Source organism: Spermophilus citellus (genome assembly GCF_964194105.1).
Source record: "Spermophilus citellus genome assembly, chromosome: 4".
In the NCBI taxonomy this organism is placed as follows: domain Eukaryota; kingdom Metazoa; phylum Chordata; class Mammalia; order Rodentia; family Sciuridae; genus Spermophilus; species Spermophilus citellus.
The window spans coordinates 164,464,762-164,484,759 of record NC_138185.1 but is presented as its reverse complement, the minus strand read 5'-3'; the positions used below and the strand labels follow the sequence as shown (position 1 = coordinate 164,484,759).

Here is a 19,998-nt window from a genome sequence, read left to right as displayed (position 1 = left end):
GTGGGTATTCATGAACCAGAGTACTCAATTCACAAACTGCTAAGGATGTGTTCAATGTCAAAAGTGTTAAACCATAGCTGTTAAGAACTCTTCTTAGGGTAGAATTCTAGGGTAAACCTGAACTGTGTTCAGAAAAAAATAACATTAAGCTTCCTTTTTCTCCTGCCAACCTCCCAAATCAATAACATATCTCAAATAAGGGCCTTCTCTTTTCTCACCCTCCAGAATATCTTCATAAAGTGCATGTACTCCTTCAGGCACAATGACAGCCAGTGCAGTTCCACAGAGAAGGCCAGCACCCAAAACAGTCACCAGTTTCAGTCGCTCCTGGAAAGAAAACAAGAGAAACCACTTAAGAGACTGATTAATCAATGGGGAATAGTCTGTGAAGTATCTATCATGAAGACTATGAACTGTGTATTTGTGAGACCCATACCTACAATGGCCAGTAAACATGAAAAACGGTCAGCTTAATGAATAATTAATGCCAATTAAAGCACTGAGGACACATTGGTGCACACCTGTAGTCCCAGCTATTCAGGAGGTTGAGACAGGAGGATCCCACATGGTACAGTGGGCAAGTTTGCATAGCATGGGCGAGATGCTGGGTTCAATCCCCAGTACTCCAAAAGAAAAGAAAATATAAAAAGCCACAAAAATGTGAATTCTTGTTGGTGCTCTCTCCCCTTCTCCTTCCTATGCCTCATCCTTCCCCAAAGTTTAAGGTAAAAGTGAATTTTTTGATTCAGAAATTTCACTTCTTGAAATTGATCATGAGGAAGAACTAATCATAGATGACCACCACACTTATTAAGAGTGCAAACCTAAGAGAACTTAAATATCCAAGAAAGGAGATTAGCTAACTAAAGTGTAGCACTTCATCACAGTACCACAGCACTCAGCCAGAAAAATTATAATATATCTCAATGTCTATTCATCGATATACAAAGTCATGATGTGCTGCTTTGTGGAAAAAGCTGATGGTAAACAATATGTATTAATAATTTCATATTTATTTTAAAAGAATACATAAAAGTTGAATAAGCACACATTCAACATAACAAATTTTTACTTTATAAGCATATGATACGTAACATAATATATAATTTATAAACATTTGTGATTTATCTACAATGAACATGTATTATTCATATGATTAAAAAATGCATTTAGATGTCAATACTAAAATTGTTCTATAGTTTTAATCCAACTTAATTCCAATTATTTTCTTTTTACCCTGGCTTGTCTGAGAGACTGTTTCCTGTCAAACAAAATAAAAAATTCAGGTTTCAAAGTATGTTGAAGCAACAGTGTATCCTAATACGTCTTCCATGTATCTTAGAAGTATAAAAAATGATCCTATAAACTGCAGTCGGGGGATGAGGCTCATTAATAGAGCACGTTCAGTGTGCACAAGGCCTTAGGTTTCATCCCCAGTGCCCAAAACAAAAGTACAAGGGGTGTTTATATATGTGCTTATAAATAAGTTTCAGTAATTTAATGATACATTATATATTTAATCTTTCCATTTCAGTTTCCTTGAGGAGATTAGCAAAAGTAACAGGAGCTACATTACCTCTGATAGTCTACTGAATTGTGAGGCTGGGGGCCTGACTAGCTTTTTCATATTCTTTTTGCAATACTAAGGATTGAAACTGGGGGTACTCTACCACTACTCTACCCCTCCAGACGGATCTGTCTATCTATCCATCCATCCATCCAAGCACAAGTTGTCCAGGCTGGTCTCAAACTTGTGATCCCTTCTATCTCAGCCTCACAAACCCCTGGGGACTATACCTGGCTCCTAACTTTTATAAATACTATTTATACAGGAAAATAGGTTCTTAGTTGAAAGACTGATTGAAATGTTGCTGACTCCTTATTTAGGCAGGGGGGTCTATGTCTCATTGCATCTATTGAAAAAAGGGGAAATACTGCTGCAATGTCAACACCAGCTTCTACTTGCCTTGCGGCAAGAGGTCCCCCATTCCCAGTACACAAGCCAGGCCAGCTCTTCATACATTCAACTTGGCCATTAGCTGAAAGGAGCAGTCTGAATGTATCCAGGGGCTGGGGCACTGGTTGAGGAGCCTGCACTGAATCCATGATCTAATCCATTAACAATTCAGTATCTCAATTTTTCTTCTGTGAAATAAGAATATTTCTATGTATTTTATTTTGTGGTACTGAGGACTAAACGTAACACTCTACCACTGAATGAACTCCCCAGGCCTTTATTTTGAGACAAGTCCTCACAAAACTGCTGAGGATGGCCTCAAATTTGCAATCCTCTTGCTCCAGCTTCTGGAGTAACTGGGATTACAAGCATGCGCCACCACATCCAGTTAGAGTATTTCTTTTTTTCTTTTTTTTCTTTTTTCTTTTTTTTTTTTTGTACCAGGGATTGGACCCAGAAGCACTTAACCATTGAGTCACATCCCCATCCCTTTTCTATATTTTATTTAGAAACTGGGTCTTGCTGTGTTGCTTTCAGCCTTGCTAAATTGCTGAGGCTGGCTTTAAACTTATAATCCTCTTGCCTCAGCCTCCTGAGCTGCTGGGATTATAGGCGTTGCACACCCATCTTAGAGTATGTCTACTATTTTGTGAAGATATAGGAGGCAACAGAAAAAAGTGATTGAAGCATTCTGGGAACTGAACAAATGGTATCTATCACTCTTTTACTATTTAATATTGAGTTATTCTAAGATTCTTTTCCATGTTATTAAACTCCTCAAAACACTCCTAATCACAGTATTCAATGAGACAAACTGTGAGAATGGGAACACAAGAGGAAAAAACAGGTCTGTGCTACGTAAAATGCGACATGATAATTGGTCTTTTCAGTATTCTAACCAATGTATAAATGTCATCTTAATTTGAAAGTATTATTCTTAAAGAAGAACAAAACTTAGGGGGCTGAGGTTGTGGCTTAGTGGTAGAACGCTTGCCCAGCATGTGTGAGGCACTGGATTTGATCCGCAGCACCATATAAAACTAAACAAATAAAATAAAGGTAAGTGTCCATCTACAACAAAATAAAAAATTTTTTAAAAATCAGGGTAAAACTGAACTGGACCCATTATGTTAATTCCTTTTAGGGACTTAGTTTTGTAACTCCATAATTCAAATCAACAAATAAATTGCTAGGGAAGAAAACTATCCTGACAGCATTTTTACAGTGTACCACTCTGAGAAACAGATATGAAAGATGCCCCTGCTTTGCAAATTAAGAGAAGATGAGAAGTGATGAGAGGAATGTACTAAAAGAGGAAGAGCTGATTGCTTGCAACAATTATATGGGTGGTAGCTCACATCATACAAAAAAATTCATGATGGACTATATTTCTAAATATATACCCCAAACTCAAAAGCTTCTAGAAGAAAATGTAGAAGAATATCTTTGCAATTTTAGGACTGGCAGAATTTTCTCAGCAAGGACACACAAAAAAATGAACCATAAAAGAAAAAAAAATCAACGTCAAAATTTAAAATGTTTGCTGACTCATTAAGAAAATGCACAGACAAGCTACAATGTGGAAAATATTCACAATGCATGTTTCTGTAGTGGAGATACATATATCTGTGATGAATGCTGTGGTGATACTGTCCACTTCGGTCCCCTACTGGCTGGAGTCACCTGTTCCCCAGACTGCTAGGAATGTTGCCTACCTAAGGCTCACAGCCAAGTCCCTTTGAGGAAATAAGCCAAATGACCAACATGAGGTTCAAGCCCTTCTCCCAGGGCAGTCCACACCCAGTAACTAGCCGTGGAGCTGTGTGGGAGAGAGGCAGAAAGTCTGACCCCTTTGCCTCAGAGGTCAGGCTATCTCAGAGAGCTATCCAGCTTCAGAGCCTGCTGTGAGGTGAGCTGAGGACTCTGGAATTCAACTGCAACTGAATTACCCTTTACCTTCTCCCTCTGCCAAATCCTGCTCATTTTCGCACAGGTGTTATTCCCAGAAGCACGCCCCAATAAAGTTCCTGCATGCAAATCTCTGCTGGTTTTCTGGAGAACCCACCCTAAGACACTGACACAGGACTTGTATTAGAAATATAAAGAACTTCTACAATTCAAGACCAGGAAACAAACAGCCCAACAAAAAATGGGTAAAATACTAACCAGATTATTTCACAAAAGATATGAGCTAGTCAATAAACCCATGAAAAGATGCTCAACAACTGCAGAAAAAGTCTGCAGAAAAAATGCAAATCAAAACAATGTAATATACTTTTTCATATTTTCTAATTTTTTCCAGATTTTATATTGATGCATTATAATTATACACAATAATGGAATTCACTACTAACATATTTGTACATGCATACAATATAATTTGGCCAATTTCATTCCCTAGTACCTTGCCTGGCCTTCCCCTCCTCCTTCCCCCTGCTCTACTGATCTCCCATCTATTTTCATTAGACTCCCCCACCATGAACCTCATTTTCCCTTTTCTCTAACTTCCACATGAGAGAAAACATACAATCCTTAACTTTCTGGGTTTGGCTTATTTTCCTTGATTATGCTCTTGAGTTCCATTCATTTTCCTCAAAATGCCATAATTTCATTCTTCTTTATGGCTGAGTAAAACTCATTGTTATATATACACACATTTTCTTTCTCTACTCATCCACTGATGGACATCTAGGTTGATTCCATAATGTGGCTATTGTAAATTGTATGGGTATGGCTGTATCCCTATAGTGCACTGACTTTAATTCTTTAGTGGTATAGCTGGGTCATACGGTGGTTCCATTCCTAGTCTTTTGAGGAAGTGACGTAGTGATTCCCATAGTGGTTGTATTAATTTACATACCACCAATGGTCATACCAACTTAAAAATGGCCAAAATTAGAGAAACTGACAATGCTAAATAATGACAAGGATATAGAGCAACTGGAACACTTGGGAGCAACCTACTTTGGGAAATTGGCAGTCTCTTGTAAATTTAAACCAACATTCCCCTTTTGGGTATTTACTCACGAGAAATAAAAACTCATGTCCACATAAAACTGGTACAAGAATGTTCATAAAAGCCTAAATAAGAGTCACAATCTAGACTGGATGTATAGCAAAAGGAGACTGGATAAATATGTAGTGGAGTCCTTAAGCAACTGAATACAACTCAACAATCAAGAGGCAAAAACTGCTGCTACATACAGCAACATGAATCAACCTCAGAAGCATTTTCCTGATATTGAGTGAAAGAAGCCCTACCCAAAATAAATATGTATTTCTATGAAGTTTTAAAATAGACCAACTAACCTATGGTAACAGAAATCAAAACAATGGCTGCCTCTGGTGAGTGAGGCAGGGAGCAACCAGGTTACTTTCTAGGATGATGGAAATTCTCTAAATCTTGATTAGAATGTGGTAACATTTGGATACAATTGCTAAACTGGTCTAACTATATTAAGATCTATACTTTTCATTCTATAAAATTACATATTTATTAAAAAAATGAACTGGCAATAATTGACTCAGCCAGGATCTCAGATAGGATTGATTCATTTTGGAACTAGTCAATTTCAACAAGACTTCTTCAAGGCAGCTCTCTGAAACCAAGGCCAAAAGTCTATGAAAAATACCAAAAGGCACTTTCAAATTTTGTCCTTAAGCAATCACATCTGACATTCATATATTCCTTAAAAATAATCCATCACAATTTGTTAGGAGCACTGGGCAGCTCTCAAGAAAGTCCATTGTTTAAAGTTACTAATTCTCGGGCAGATTCAGGAGCAGCAGAACTGGTGAACCATTGTCTTAGCAAAGAAGTTCCTTCATTCCCAGGAGCTACTGTTCCTGAGAATAAGGTCAAGGCTGATAAGACTCTAGCATGGAGGACATCTCCATAGCAACTGGGCACCCTATGCCTTTGCAAGAAACTTTCCCAGTCACCAAGTATGCCACAGCCATGAAGTTATCAGGGATTCTAATTTCCAGTCACTGTCAACGCTCTCCACAACAATTTTTTTTTTCGTGTCAATAAGTCTGTGGGGAAACCAGTGGTGTTCACAATTCTGGATCAATCCACAATTCTCTAGGTCCTTACCCAGTGCTTTATAGTACTGCACATTGTGTCACATGAAGGACTACATGGAGACAAAGTCTTAAAGGCAGGAGCAGAGGTGAGTTTTTGAGGTGTCCTAGCCATGAATTATAAGTTGGACCATTGAAGATAACTGGGGGTGAAAAAAGATAATTGAGATAAATATTGCACACGATAACTTAAGATATCCATGAGGACTACAAACAACAGTTTCAAACTAATTAAACGGTATTTTCCTAAATTCTGCCTTTTATTTTATGATTCAGAATAACCTAATATTTAGATACTTTTTTCCAAAGACAAATTACCATAATTCCATTAGCTTATTTACATGGACCAAATTTCTGAATAGTATCTGTTGCAACAGAAATTTTATAAGAACTTCCCAAAAGTAGTAGCAAGCTAGAAAACAGGTGAATCTCTGTGTAGCTAGTGCCATTACAAAAAAATATCATGGTAAATCTCTGAAGCACAGACATAAAATTAAACCCTTATGTTAATCATGTGTGAACGACAGAAAGCTCTCAGCTGAAGAAATATGAACCAAAGCTTGGAGTTCGGGATTTCAGACGGGGAAGGAAGCGGTACAGTCCCATCCCCCACAAGGGACACTCCACTAAGGCAATCAGCGGCCACCATCTTGGAGAGCTGAAGTATCCACCGCCACACTCCGACAGATTGCAACAACAAAACAGGTGTGTCTCACTCAGATCAGCCCCCATACATAGGGGGATTTCGCATAAAATCTCTCCTATCCTTTCCGGGGGAGGGAATATCAGAGTGAGCCTGCATAAAGACTAAGGGGAAAATAGAGGCACCTGACCTTCAACCCCCCCTCCCATCAGCAGCCAAAACAAAACCTGTCTAGCCAGCGCTGGGGGAGGGGCAAGCAGAAAAAATCAAAACCATAGAGTGCCGGGGATCCCAAAAGCCAACTGTGTGACCCCGGAGATCCAGGCTGTCTGATTCACACGGCCTGCCCCGCGGCTACAGAAGGCTTGGCGCTGCAGAGAAGGGATTAACTAGCAAGCAGGGAGATAAGTGGCTGCGACACAGTGGAATCCTGCCAGCCAAGCCCGCACTGACCCCCGGGCTGAGTTTGGGATTTCAGATGGGGAAGGACGTGGTACAGTTCTATCCCCCACAAGGGAAACAAAACAATAGAGTGCCAGGGTTCCCAATAGCCACCCTCCACACCCAACAAACGGCAGGCCCAGAGTACAGTTTGAACTGCCGAGAACCATCACTCAGGGGAAATCTGGTCTAGCAGGAGAAACCAAGACTAGCAGGAGAAACCAGGGGACTAGAGGCAAGGCCCTCGCGACTGGGCGGCTGTAAACTGCAGACCCGCCGGCGACAGTTCACCCACTGCCCGTGTCACTGGGCGGTAGGAGAACGCCCGCCCGCTGGCGACTGATCACCTGCCCGCGGCCTGTGATACTGGGCGGCTGGAGACCACCCGCCTGCCGCGACCGGGAGCTGAAACCAAACAGAGACAGTCTAGTCACACCCCCCCATTAGGACACCCCGGCAAGGAGACTGGGGCCCGTCATAGCAGAGTAGTGTCGTCACTGGAGCTCGGACGTCGGAATTCCTTCCCAGCGGAATCCACGTTAGCAGGCATAGTTTAACAACACAAAGGAGAGACATCAGAGTAATACAGAAACAAAACAAATCTATAGAAGAGAGCAGAAACATGACAATCAAATAGAGCTGGAAAGTAACGTGGACAACATGAGAAAACAAGGGAAAAAAGGATTACAAACAATGCAAGACAACTCAATTCTACAGGAGGACATAGAAACATCAGAAACAGGGATAGGGAAAGAACTCAAGGCATACCTAACTCGAATGGAAAGGAATATTAGAGAAGACATGAGACAGCAAGTCCAAGAAAAAAAAGTATATTTTGAAAATGAATTAAACAAACGAATTCAAATGGCAAAGAACGAGCTCTACCAGGAGATAGAGATCTTAAAAAAAAATCAAACAATAATCCTAGAATTGCAGGAAACTATAAACCAAATTAAAAATTCAAACGAGAATATTACAAATAGACTTGATCAAGTAGAAGTCAGAACATCAGATAATGAAGACAAGGTTTATCAACTTGAAAAGAATATAGTCAACACAGAAAAGATGCTTAAATCCCACGAGCAATCTATTCAAGAGATATGGGAAGTCATAAAAAAACCAAATTTGAGAGTCATAGGGATAGAAGAAGGCACAGAGATTCAAACCAAAGGAATGGACAGCATATTAAATGAAATAATTCTAGAAAACTTCCCAGAGATGAAAGATGGAATGGATTGCCAAATCCTGGAAGCCTACAGGACCCCAAACATTCAAAACCATAATAGACCAACTCTAAGACATGTAATTATGAAGATAGCCAACGTACAGAACAAGGAGAGAATATTAAAAGCTACGAGAGAAAAGAGGCAGATTACATTCAGGGGCAAACCAATTAGGTTAACGACCGATTTCTCATCTCAGACTTTGAAAGCGAGAAGATCCTGGAACAATGTATTTCAAACACTGAAAAATAATGGATTCCAACCAAGAATACTGTATCCAGCAAAATTAAGCTTCAGATTTGACAATGAAATTAAAATCTTTTACGATAAACAAAAGCTAAAAGAATTCGCAGCAAGAAAACCAGCTCTGCAAAGCATTTTGAGCAACACACTACAAGAAGAGGAATTGAAAAATAGTGCCCAAAACTAACAGCAGGAGGTATCTCAGTAAAGGGGGAGGAAAGTAACCAAAAAGTAAAACTAGCCAAACTAAAATAAATAAATAAAGAAGCATGACTGGAAATGCAAATCATATCTCAATTGTAACCTTAAATGTTAATGGCCTAAACTCACCAATCAAGAGACATAGGCTAGTAACCTGGATCAAAAAAACAAATCCAACAATATGCTGCCTTCAGGAGACTCATATGATAGGAAAAGATATACACAGGCTGAAGGTAAAAGGTTGGGAAAAATCATACCACTCACATGGCCCTCGGAAGCAAGCAGGAGTGGCCATACTCATATCGAATAAAATCAACTTTAAACCTAAGTTAATCAAGAAGGATAAAGAAGGACACTATATACTGTTAAAAGGAACCATCCACCAACAAGACATAACAATCATCAATTTGTATGCACCAAACAATGGAGCTGCAACGTTCATAAAATAAACTCTCCTCAAGTTCAAGAGTCAAATAGACCACAACACAATAATTATGGGTGACTTCAACACACCGCTCTCGCCATTAGACAGATCCTCTAGACAAAAGCTGAATAAAGAAACTATAGAACTCAACAGCACAATCAATAACCTAGACTTAACCGACATATATAGAATATATCAACCATCATCAAGTGGATACACGTTCTTCTCAGCAGCACATGGATCCTACTCAAAGATAGACCATGTATTATGCCATAAGGCAACTCTTAGTAAATATAAAGGCGTGGAGATAATACCATGCACCATATCTGATCATAATGGAATGAAATTGGAAATCAATGATAAAAGATGGAAGGAAAAATTCTACATCACATGGAAAATAAACAATATGTTACTGAATGATCAATGGGTTACAGAAGACATAAAGGAGGAGATGAAAAAATTCTTAGAGTCAAATGATAATACAGACAAAACATACCGGAATCTATGGGACACAATGAAAGCAGTTTTAAGAGGGAAATTCATTTCTTGGAGTTCTTACCTCAAAAAAAGAAAAAACCAACAAATAAATGAACTCACACAACACCTCAAAAAACTAGAAAAGGAAGAGCAAAACAACAGCAAATGTAGTAGAAGCAAGAAATAATTAAAATTAGAGCAGAAATCAATGAAATTGAAACAAAAGAAACCATTGAAAAAATTGATAAAACTAAAAGTTGGTTCTTTGAAAAAATAAATAAGATAGACAAGCCCTTAGCCATGCTAACGAAAAGAAGAAGAGAGAGAACTCAGATTACTAACATATGGGATGAAAAAGGCAATATCACAACAGACACTACAGAAATACAAAAGATAATTAATTAGAAAGTATTTTGAAACCCTATATTCCAATAAAATAGAAGATAGTGAAGATATCGATAAATTTCTTAAGGCATATGATTTGCCCAGATTGAGACAGGAAGACACACACAGTTTAAACAGACCAATAACAAAGGAAGAAATAGAAGAAGCCATCAAAAGACTACTAACCAAGAAAAGCCCTGGACCGGATGGGTATACAGCGGAGTTCTACAAAACCTTCAAAGAAGAATTAATACCAATACTTTTCAAGCTATTTCAAGAAATAGAAAAAGAAGGAGATCGTCCAAATTCATTCTATGAGGCCAACATCACTTTGATCCCAAAACCAGACAAAGATACTTCAAAGAAAGAAAACTACAGACCAATATCTCTAATGAACTTGGATGCAAAAATCCTCAATAAAATTCTGGCGAATCGAATACAAAAACATATCAGAAAACTTGTGCACCATGATCAAGTAGGATTCATTCCTGGGATGCAAGGCTGGTTCAATATACGGAAATCAATAAATGCTATTCGCCACATCAATAGACTTAAAGACAAGAACCATATGATCATCTCGATGGATGCAGAAAAAGCATTTGACAAAGCACAGCATCCCTTTATGTTCAAAACACTAGAAACACTAGGGATAACAGGAACTTACCTCAACACTGTAAAAGCTATATATGCTAAACCTCAGGCTAGCATCATCCTAAACGGAGAAAAACTGAAGGCATTCCCTCTAAAATCTGGAACAAGACAGGGATGCCCTCTATCACCACTTCTATTCAATTTAGTTCTCGAAGTACTAGCCAGAGCAATTAGACAGACAAAAGAAATTAAAGGCATAAAAATAGGAAAAGAAGAAATTAAATTATCGCTATTTGCGGATGACATGATAATGTACTTAACAGACCCAAAAGAGTCTACAAAGAAGCTGCTAGAGTTAATAAATGAATTCAGCAAAGTGGCAGGTTATAAAATCAATACGCATAAATCAAAGGCATTCCTGTATATCAGCAACAAAACCTATGAAATGGAAATAAGGAAAACCACTCCATTCACAATATCCTCAAAGAAAATAAGATACTTGGGAATCAACCTAACAAAAGAGGTGAAAGATTTATACAATGAAAACTACAGAACCCTAAAGAGAGAGATAGAAGAAGATCTCAGAAGATGGAAAAATGTACCCTGTTCATGGATAGGCAGAACTAACATCATCAAAATGGCGATATTACCCAAAGTTCTCTTCAGGTTTAATGTGATGCCAATCAAAATCCCAATGGCATTTCTTGTAGAAATAGACAAAGCAATCATGAAATTCATATGGAAAAACAAAAGACCCAGAATAGCAAAAGCAATTCTAAGCAGGAAGTGTGAATCTGGAGGTATAGCGATACCAGAGGTCAAACTGTACTACAAAGCAATAGTAACAAAAACAGCATGGTACTGGTACCAAAACAGGCAGGTGGACCAATGGTACAGAATAGAGGACACAGAGACTAATCCACAAAGCTACAACTATCTTATATTTGATAAAGGGGCTAAAAGCATGCAATGGAGGAAGGATAGCATCTTCAACAAATGGTGCTGGGAAAATTGGAAATCCATGTGCAACAAAATGAAATTGAATCCCTTTCTCTCGCCAGCCACAAAAATTAACTCAAAATGGATCAGGGAGCTAGATATCAAATCAGAGACGCTGCGTCTGATAGAAGAAAAAGTTGGCTACGATCTACATATTGTGGGGTCGGGCTCCAAATTCCTTAATAGGACACCCATAGCCCAAGAGTTAATAACAAGAATAAACAAATGGGACTTACTTAAACTAAGAAGTTTTTTCTCAGCAAGAGAAACAATAAAAGAGGTAAATAGAGAGCCTACATCCTGGGAACAAATTTTTACCCCCCACACCTCGGGCTCCAAATTCCTTAATAGGACACCCATAGCCCAAGAGTTAATAACAAGAATAAACAAATGGGACTTACTTAAACTAAAAAGTTTTTTCTCAGCAAGAGAAACAATAAAAGAGGTAAATAGAGAGCCTACATCCTGGGAACAAATTTTTACCCCCCACACCTCAGATAGAGCCCTAATATCCAGAATGTACAAAGAACTCAAAAAATTAAACAATAAGATAACAAATAACCCAATCAACAAATGGGCCAAGGACCTGAACAGACACTACTCAGAGGAGGACATACAATCAATCAACAAGTACATGAAAAAATGCTCACCATCTCTAACAATCAGAGAAATGCAAATCAAAACCACCCTAAGATACCATCTCACTCCAGTAAGATTGGCAGCCATTATGAAGTCAAACAACAATAAGTGTTGGCGGGGATGTGGGGAAAAGGGTACATTTGTACACTGCTGGTGGGGCTGCAAAATGGTGAGGCCAATTCGGAAAGCAGTATGGAGATTCCTGGGAAATCTGGGAATGGATCCACCATTTGACCCAGCTATCGCACTTCTCGGACTATTCCCTGAGGACCTTAAAAGAGCACACTATAGGGATACGGCTGCATCAATGATTATAGCGGCACAATTCACAATAGCTAGACTGTGGAACCAACCTAGATGCCCCTCAATAGATGAATGGATAAAAAAAATGTGGCATCTATACACAATGGAGTATTATGCAGCACTAAGAAATGACAAAATCATAGAATTTGCAGGGAAATGGATGGCATTAGAGCAGATTATGCTAAGCGAAGCTAGCCAAGCCCTAAAAAACAAATGCCCAATGTCTGCTTTGATATAAAGAGAGCAACCAAGAACAGAACAGGAAGGAAGAGCATGAGGAAAAGACTACAGTAAACAAAGACGAATGGGGGGAGAGAAAGGGAGAGAGAAGGGAAAGCATATGGAAATGGTAGGAGACCTTCAATGATACATAAAATTATAAGAGGTCATGAGGGGCAAGGGGGAGGGGAAAAAAAGGGAGAGAACTGAACAACAGCAGGGGAGGTAGAGAGGGAAGATGGGAGGGGAGGGGAGGGGAGGGGGGATAGTAGGGGATAGGAAAGGTAGCAGAATACAACAGTCACTAATATGGCATTATGTAAAAATGTGAATATGTAACAGATGTGCTTCTACAATCTGTATTTGGGGTGAAAATGGGAGTTCAAAACACAATTTGAGTCAAATGTATGAAAGATGATATATCATGAGCTCTGTAATGCTTTAAATAATCAATAAAAAAAATTTAAAAAAAATTAACCAAAGCTTGGTCCAAATCTTTTATGAATACACAGTAAAGCTTTTTATTAATCTTTAGAGATACAGGACACATATTTTAAAAAGAAGGAAACTAGCTACCTAAGTTTTCTAAAGTCCAAGTTTAAGAATTGGAAAAAAATGTAATCCTCTTTCAATACAAAGATTGAAAATCAAAGGCTACAGATGAGAAATGATTCACCCACTAGCACATGGTGAAACTAGTAAACGTTAGATGAATAGATGTTGCACTCTGATGCCCTGTACCTTTCTAAGACAATGTCCACCAGACAGCACAAAACACACAGTCCATCACACAATTTACCTGGGGGGGGGGGGGAATGACAGTCGTATGATCTCTTAAAATGGTGTGAATCAGCAAAATTTCTTAGCAACATCAAGTGGAAAATCTAAACCATAATTAGTTATAATTGTTCTCTATTGATAGTTTCTAAAGATACATAACAAAAGAAGAAAAATAATGAGTACTATTCTTTATTCTGAGATTGTCTTACCTACTTTTTGGTGTTAAAATGCCCTTTCTTTTAAGAAATATTGGTGGTGATAGCTTTTGTCTTTATTTTTAGTGTCCTTACCAAAATTAAAACAAGCAATCCTGTACCAATTCTCCCCAAATTTCGAAAATATTACTTGCCTGTGAAAACCAAAAACCTGGAAAATATTGATTTAAGTGCACACATGGGATTGTATCATAAAAAAATCTAGAAACAAAGAATTTGAGAGTTTATAGAAAGAGATCAATGTAGTAAACCTGAGTGAATTGTCTAGTTTTGCAATTTTCCCTTGGGAGAAAGGGAGTGTGGGGTAAAATTACTGTGTCAGGTTTATAGTTCAGTTTGAAATTAAGTAAGGCACATTTACTTACCAGATGAAGTTAAACATTCACTTCACACTTACTATTTGTCCCTTTTCTTCAAAATTCTATAAGTTCTATCCATACAATTTTTGTTTTTTATTTACTGCTTAGTTCTCAGTTTGTAGGCAGTATCTGGCACATAAATGTGTCTCCCTAAACTGAAAGAATGGATTAAATGCCCAGCACCATGCAAGGCACTGGAGACTTGGTAGCTGCCACTTCACGAACACAGTAGAACCTCTTTAGAGTACCTATGTCATGAAATAATTTTATCTTATTTCTTAAAAATATATCAAGACTAATTTGTTGGTTCAGAATTTGTGACTTGGCTCAAGGGGAATACACATATATTTAATGAAGGACCACAATAGGATTTTATCATAGTAAAAGTGACACAAAAATATCATCTAATTAATGGAAGTATCTTCAATGACATCTATTTTTACCCAAGGAATTAAAAATCATGTTCAGTCATTATTCCAAATATATGTATTATATACATATTTCTTCATATGGCAAAGCAATACAAAGATTGTACTACAAAACTTTTATCAGCTTGATAAATGTCTATAATTCTTTCAATGGTTACCAATATTACAGAGGCAAGACTTCTGACGGAAAGAACTGTGGTCCAAACAAAAAAACCAATAACCAAGCTCACTGATGAGTATTGCAGTTTCAATTTTTATTTGGAAAAAAAAAAATCTTAACGACCTAACTCATTTTAGACTCAATCTGATGTATTTCAAGCCTGAAGATGTGGTTCCATGTTATTTGTATAACTGTATTCTCTCATACAACTTTACAACTTGGGATTCAATCTCAAATTGCGCGTTTATCAAAGTTAACAAAATGCTGGCAGGTCTCTCCTTTGTTTATGGTAAATCACTAAAAGGGTATATTTAAATGAAGAACTACAAATTCCAAGTGTAGTTCAAGATGAAAAGAGAGTTCCCAAAGCAATAGTTTCTGTCAGAGTGATGAAATATTTCCTCAAGAGAGGCATGAACTGTGCAATGCCATTGGTTTTATGTTATCCCATTTTAGAACTTCACAGTTGTAACCTGACTGAGCCAAAGGATCGACCAGCTGTATTAATTAAAACAACAGCTTGCACTCGATGCCATTAACTATCAGCACAAAGCTTTGAAGTCAGTTTAATTTTCTTGGCAGACACCAAAGTAGTTAAATGGTTTTTCTTTTCCTGCTCATAGAAACAGTCAGGAAATTATTTGGCTCAACTAAAAATAAGCCAACAATTTAAAAAGCTCATGATATTGAAAAGCATCTCTTATTGCAAGACTAATTCCTCCAAACTTCTGAGCACTGAAGAGGCAATAAAGGTTTTCTGCATATTTTTAAAAACAAGCCTACCATTTTTTTGGTACCAGGGATTGAACCCAGGGGTAGGGTGGGTGGGGGAGTGCTTAACCACTGAGCTACATCCCCAGTCCTCTATATTTTTTATTTTGAGGCAGGGTCTCCCTAAGTTGCATAGGGCCTCGTTAAATTGCTGAGGCTACATCTGAACTTGCAGTCCCCTGGCCTCAGCTTCCCGAGCCACTGGGATTAGTCGTGTGTCACCAGGCTTGGCAAAACAAGCCTACTTCAAGGAGTTAGTTCCTAATATTAATTTAGACACTACAATATCTGCTGTTAAGTGTTAGTAACAGGCAATTAAAAAAAAACACAGATCTGCATTTTATTTAAGTCCTTGTAACCAGAAAATATGCTCAAAAGCTCCCTAGCTCTAAGCAGCAGCTGTGTGAAGCTGACCAAGTTCTTTAACCCTCCTGTGTTTCAGCACCCTCCTCTGTAAGGTGCTAACATTACAATTATTGTGTAGCAGTAGGATATTAGCACACCTGGCAAAGAGTAAATACTGTATGACTTCAACATCATCAGCTGTATGCAGAAAAAGCTCCTAAGCACTTCCACTTCAAGAATAAGAAAACCATCCAGGCATTTGGGAAACATTTCAAGTGAAATGCTTCAACATATGCCATTTGGCCTGTGACATATAGATGTCCCCTTTCCTGATTCACTGAACTTTATAAAGGTTACGTAACTCCTGTGTGTGGGGGGGGTGGGGGGTGTGGGGGGGGGTGGGGGGGGTGGGGGGGTGGGGGGGTTACTGGGGATTGAACCCAAGGGTGGTTTACCACTGAGTTACATTTGCAGACCTGTTTTTATTTTCTCAGAGGGTCTTGCTAAATTGCCAAGCCTGTCCACAAACTTTTAATCCTCCGGGCTTCAGCCTTCTTAGTCATTGGGATTATAGAAATGTGCCACCAAGCCTAGCTGGTTACCTCCTAGAGGAGATAATGACAAGCAAGTGATATAAAAGGTGTCTAACTGAACTGAGCAAACTGATAAAAATATTTTCTTTATCAAATAAGTAATCTTTTTGGTGGTGGTGGGGAATACTGGGGATTGAATCTAGTGGTGTTTTACTACTGAGTACATCTCCAGTTCTTTCTTTCTTTCTTTTTTATATTTTTGGAAACAGGGTCTTGCTAAATTGCTGAGGCTAGCCTAAAGCTTGCCATCCTCCAGCCTCAGCTTCCTGAATCACTGGGATCAAAGGCATATGTCACTGCACCCAGCTCAAGTCAGTAAACTTTTTAATATGAATAATGCACAATGTTTGTAAGGATATGATATCATTTGCATTGACTGGAAAATGCATTTTTAAAAACCAGCAATAGATAGATTGAGAACTCTCTTAGAAATACGGAGCTGGGCATGGTTGTCATTCCACCAATTTGGAGGCTGAGGCAGGAGGATCCCAAGGTCAAGGCCAGCCTCAGCTATTAAGTAAGATTCAGCAACTTAGTGAGACCCTGTCTAAAAAAAAAAAAAAAGATCATTTATTGGGTTGGGGCTATAACATAGCACTTGCTTAACAAACATGAAGCCCTGGGTTTGGTCCCCAGAACACTCCAAATATACAATTAAAGTAAAAAGAGAACATTTATACCCTTTGACCCTATCATTCTAAACAATCTGAAATATGGCCATAGTCTTAGATTCAAAAAGATCCATTCAAGCCCAGAGGTGCGTGCCTATAATACCAGCAGCTCCAGAGGCTAAGGCAGGAGGATTGTGAGTTCAAAGTTAGTCTCAGCAATAGTGAGGCACTAAGCACTCAGTGAGACCCCAAAATACAAAAAAGGTCTGGGGATGTGACTCAGTGGATGATTGCCCCTGGGTTCAATCCCTGGTACTCCCACCAAAAAATCAATTCAATAGTATTATTATGACAGAAACTTGAAAACAAACTAAATACATAAGAATTTCAGTACACAAGATAACTAAACGTACTGAAGACATTTTAAAATGCCTTGAACAAGTTTTTAACAATAAAGAAAAATGCTTGTGATATACTGCCAGGTCAAAGAAAAGAGAATGTACACATGTATGTACACACACACACACACACACACGCAAAAGTATGTATGTATATCTGTACACACACACACATCACATAATCAACCATGTTAAATGCAAACAAAAAAGAAGAAAAAAAATGTTACTAGTAATTAACTACACAGTAGAGTTTTTTAATACATTATGATTTCTTTGTGATTTTATTTTCCTATTATATATTACCATATTTTAAAAAATTTCCACAAACTGTCTCTGTTATATATAGTCAGGCCTTTCAAAAATTGTTAATTTAACTGAAGGCCAAATAAACAGTTGATTTGTACCTACTAAACTTTGAGACTCAGTTTCTTCGTATTACAAAGAGGTAAGAATTCTTCCTTTTTAAGGTTACTGTTAAAATCAACATAGGCTCTGACACGTAAATTGGCACTGTGGCATTGTGGTCGAATTAGAGCGCACAATGTCCTTAACTTGAGCATAGAGATGTTTTCTTCTTTATTAAGTGGAACACTGAACTCAAAACTGCACCTTGAGGTTTTGTGATAATGGAAATGTTTTTTAGCCTCTTCCCACCTGGATGTCATTCTGTGACTTATTTCCTCTGCTGGCTCCCACACCCTCCTAGTTTGCTGTTACTAGTTTGCAGATGGCTTAGGAATCAGACAATCTTCTCCAGAGGTTCTAGACTAGCAACTCACAGGTTGTTTGGCACACACAGTGCGCCAAAAATTTGCACTCCAGGGATTGGGAAAAGCTGTTGATGGAAAAGTTGTTACACTGGAGATGCTTCTATGAAACCACCCAAGAGGTGGGCCAGCGGAAACTACCAACTTCTGGGAGGGGTAGTGGATGTGTGTACAGCAGAAGTCTGGGGCTTAAATGTCTGCCCACAGTGCAGAAGCTGTCTCCTGGGAGCCTCCCTGGAGAATGAAGACTCCTCGTGCCTGCACCCAGAAAGCTGGGTGCACTGTAGGAGCAGGAAACTGGGCAGGGGAGGTTGCTTCGCTATAAGACTCAGTGCCAGATAAGCTGCCCAGGAGAGTGCTAAGAAACACGCTGAAACCCAGAGGGAAAACCCCCTTCCTTCTAGAATTTCTCTCCAGTACTCTCTATTAACAAGGCTGAACATCCTGCCAACTGGCAGAAGAAAGATATTTACCAGGCCCAGATACATTTTTTTGCAGAGCAGTCAATGAAGAGTGAATTTGGACTTGAGAGGCAATAAATTGATAATTGGCACTTTAGCAAAGAAAATCCTTACTCTTTATGCTATTTGACTAATTAAAAACTCTTCTGGTCCTTTAGATTAATGAGATTTCTAGATGGCCAAGTTCTGTACAAGAGAGGTGCTACCAATATTCTTCTCCTTCATCATTATTATAACTAACATTTATTAAGTATGCAGTATGCCATTCCTGTTCTACTACTATTGCTCTTTTAATTCTTACAACAATCCCATGAGATAGGTACTCCTGTTATCTCCACCATACAGAGAGGAAACAGAGGCCTTGAAAGCAATTTGCCCAGGTTCACAAAGCCAGAGCCATGATATGACCTAAGAAGTCTAGCCCCAGAATCTATACTCTTAAGCAGTATGTTAAATTGCTTCTGATCAAATCCATTCCATTGTTTAGTGTTTAGTTTTGCTTTTAGCATCTGTCTTTCTTTCCCTAATTTGCCTCTGTCAAATGCTTCAAGAATAAATGTGGGGGCTGGGGATAGAGCTCAGTAGTAGATACATGCCTCACATGCACAGGGATTCAATCCCATCACTTAAAAAGAAAAAAAAGAAAAAAAAGAAGAGTGACTGAGGGTAAGCTAAGTGGTAGAGCTTACATTTAGCATGCATGAGGCCCTAGGCTAGATGCCTAGGTACCACAAAATAAAAAAATACGCAATAAAGTGTAGAAGCTGGGGCATAGTATTTTATATAGAAAATTGAGCCCTACATAAATACAGGGCTTGCAATGGATAGTTTGATGTAATTACCTAGTAATCAGCCTCAAGACCCTGTCACTTTAAAACCCATATAATTAAGACAGAAGAATTTCCAGCCCAACTAGTATTATTTCCAGTTCAATAAAATTAGAAATCAAATACAAGTATTCAAGGAAGACTACAGTTTCTATAATTCTGTCACAGGCTTCCAAAAATACCAATAATCATACTTAGTACTACTATTTGTTACCTGGAATTCCAAACCCAAACGGGAGATCTTAAGTCTCATTATCATTCAACAACAGTCACATCTACAAATTCTCCAATTAGGGGAGAGATTAAGAAGACTGTCACATACAGAAATATTCTGAATTCATTTCAAGTCTTCTTCCTTCAAAAAAGGAAATCACTTCTTAAATAGTACAATTTAGGTCTGACTGAACTGTGAAGATGTCAAGTGTGAAATTAATCTTGGATAGCTCAAAATGGGAA

The 19,998-nt window shown here is 38.4% G+C and overlaps 1 protein-coding gene across 1 annotated transcript in view; it reads right to left on the bottom strand.

Moving 5' to 3' along the window:
* Positions 1-19,998, bottom strand: part of SLC39A9 (solute carrier family 39 member 9) — a 69,863-nt gene that overhangs the window by 43,717 nt on the left and 6,148 nt on the right. Inside the window, exon 2 of the mRNA XM_081290057.1 lies at positions 219-327. Coding sequence (XP_081146183.1) covers positions 219-327 — 109 coding nt within the window. The remainder of the gene's footprint in view (positions 1-218; positions 328-19,998) is intronic.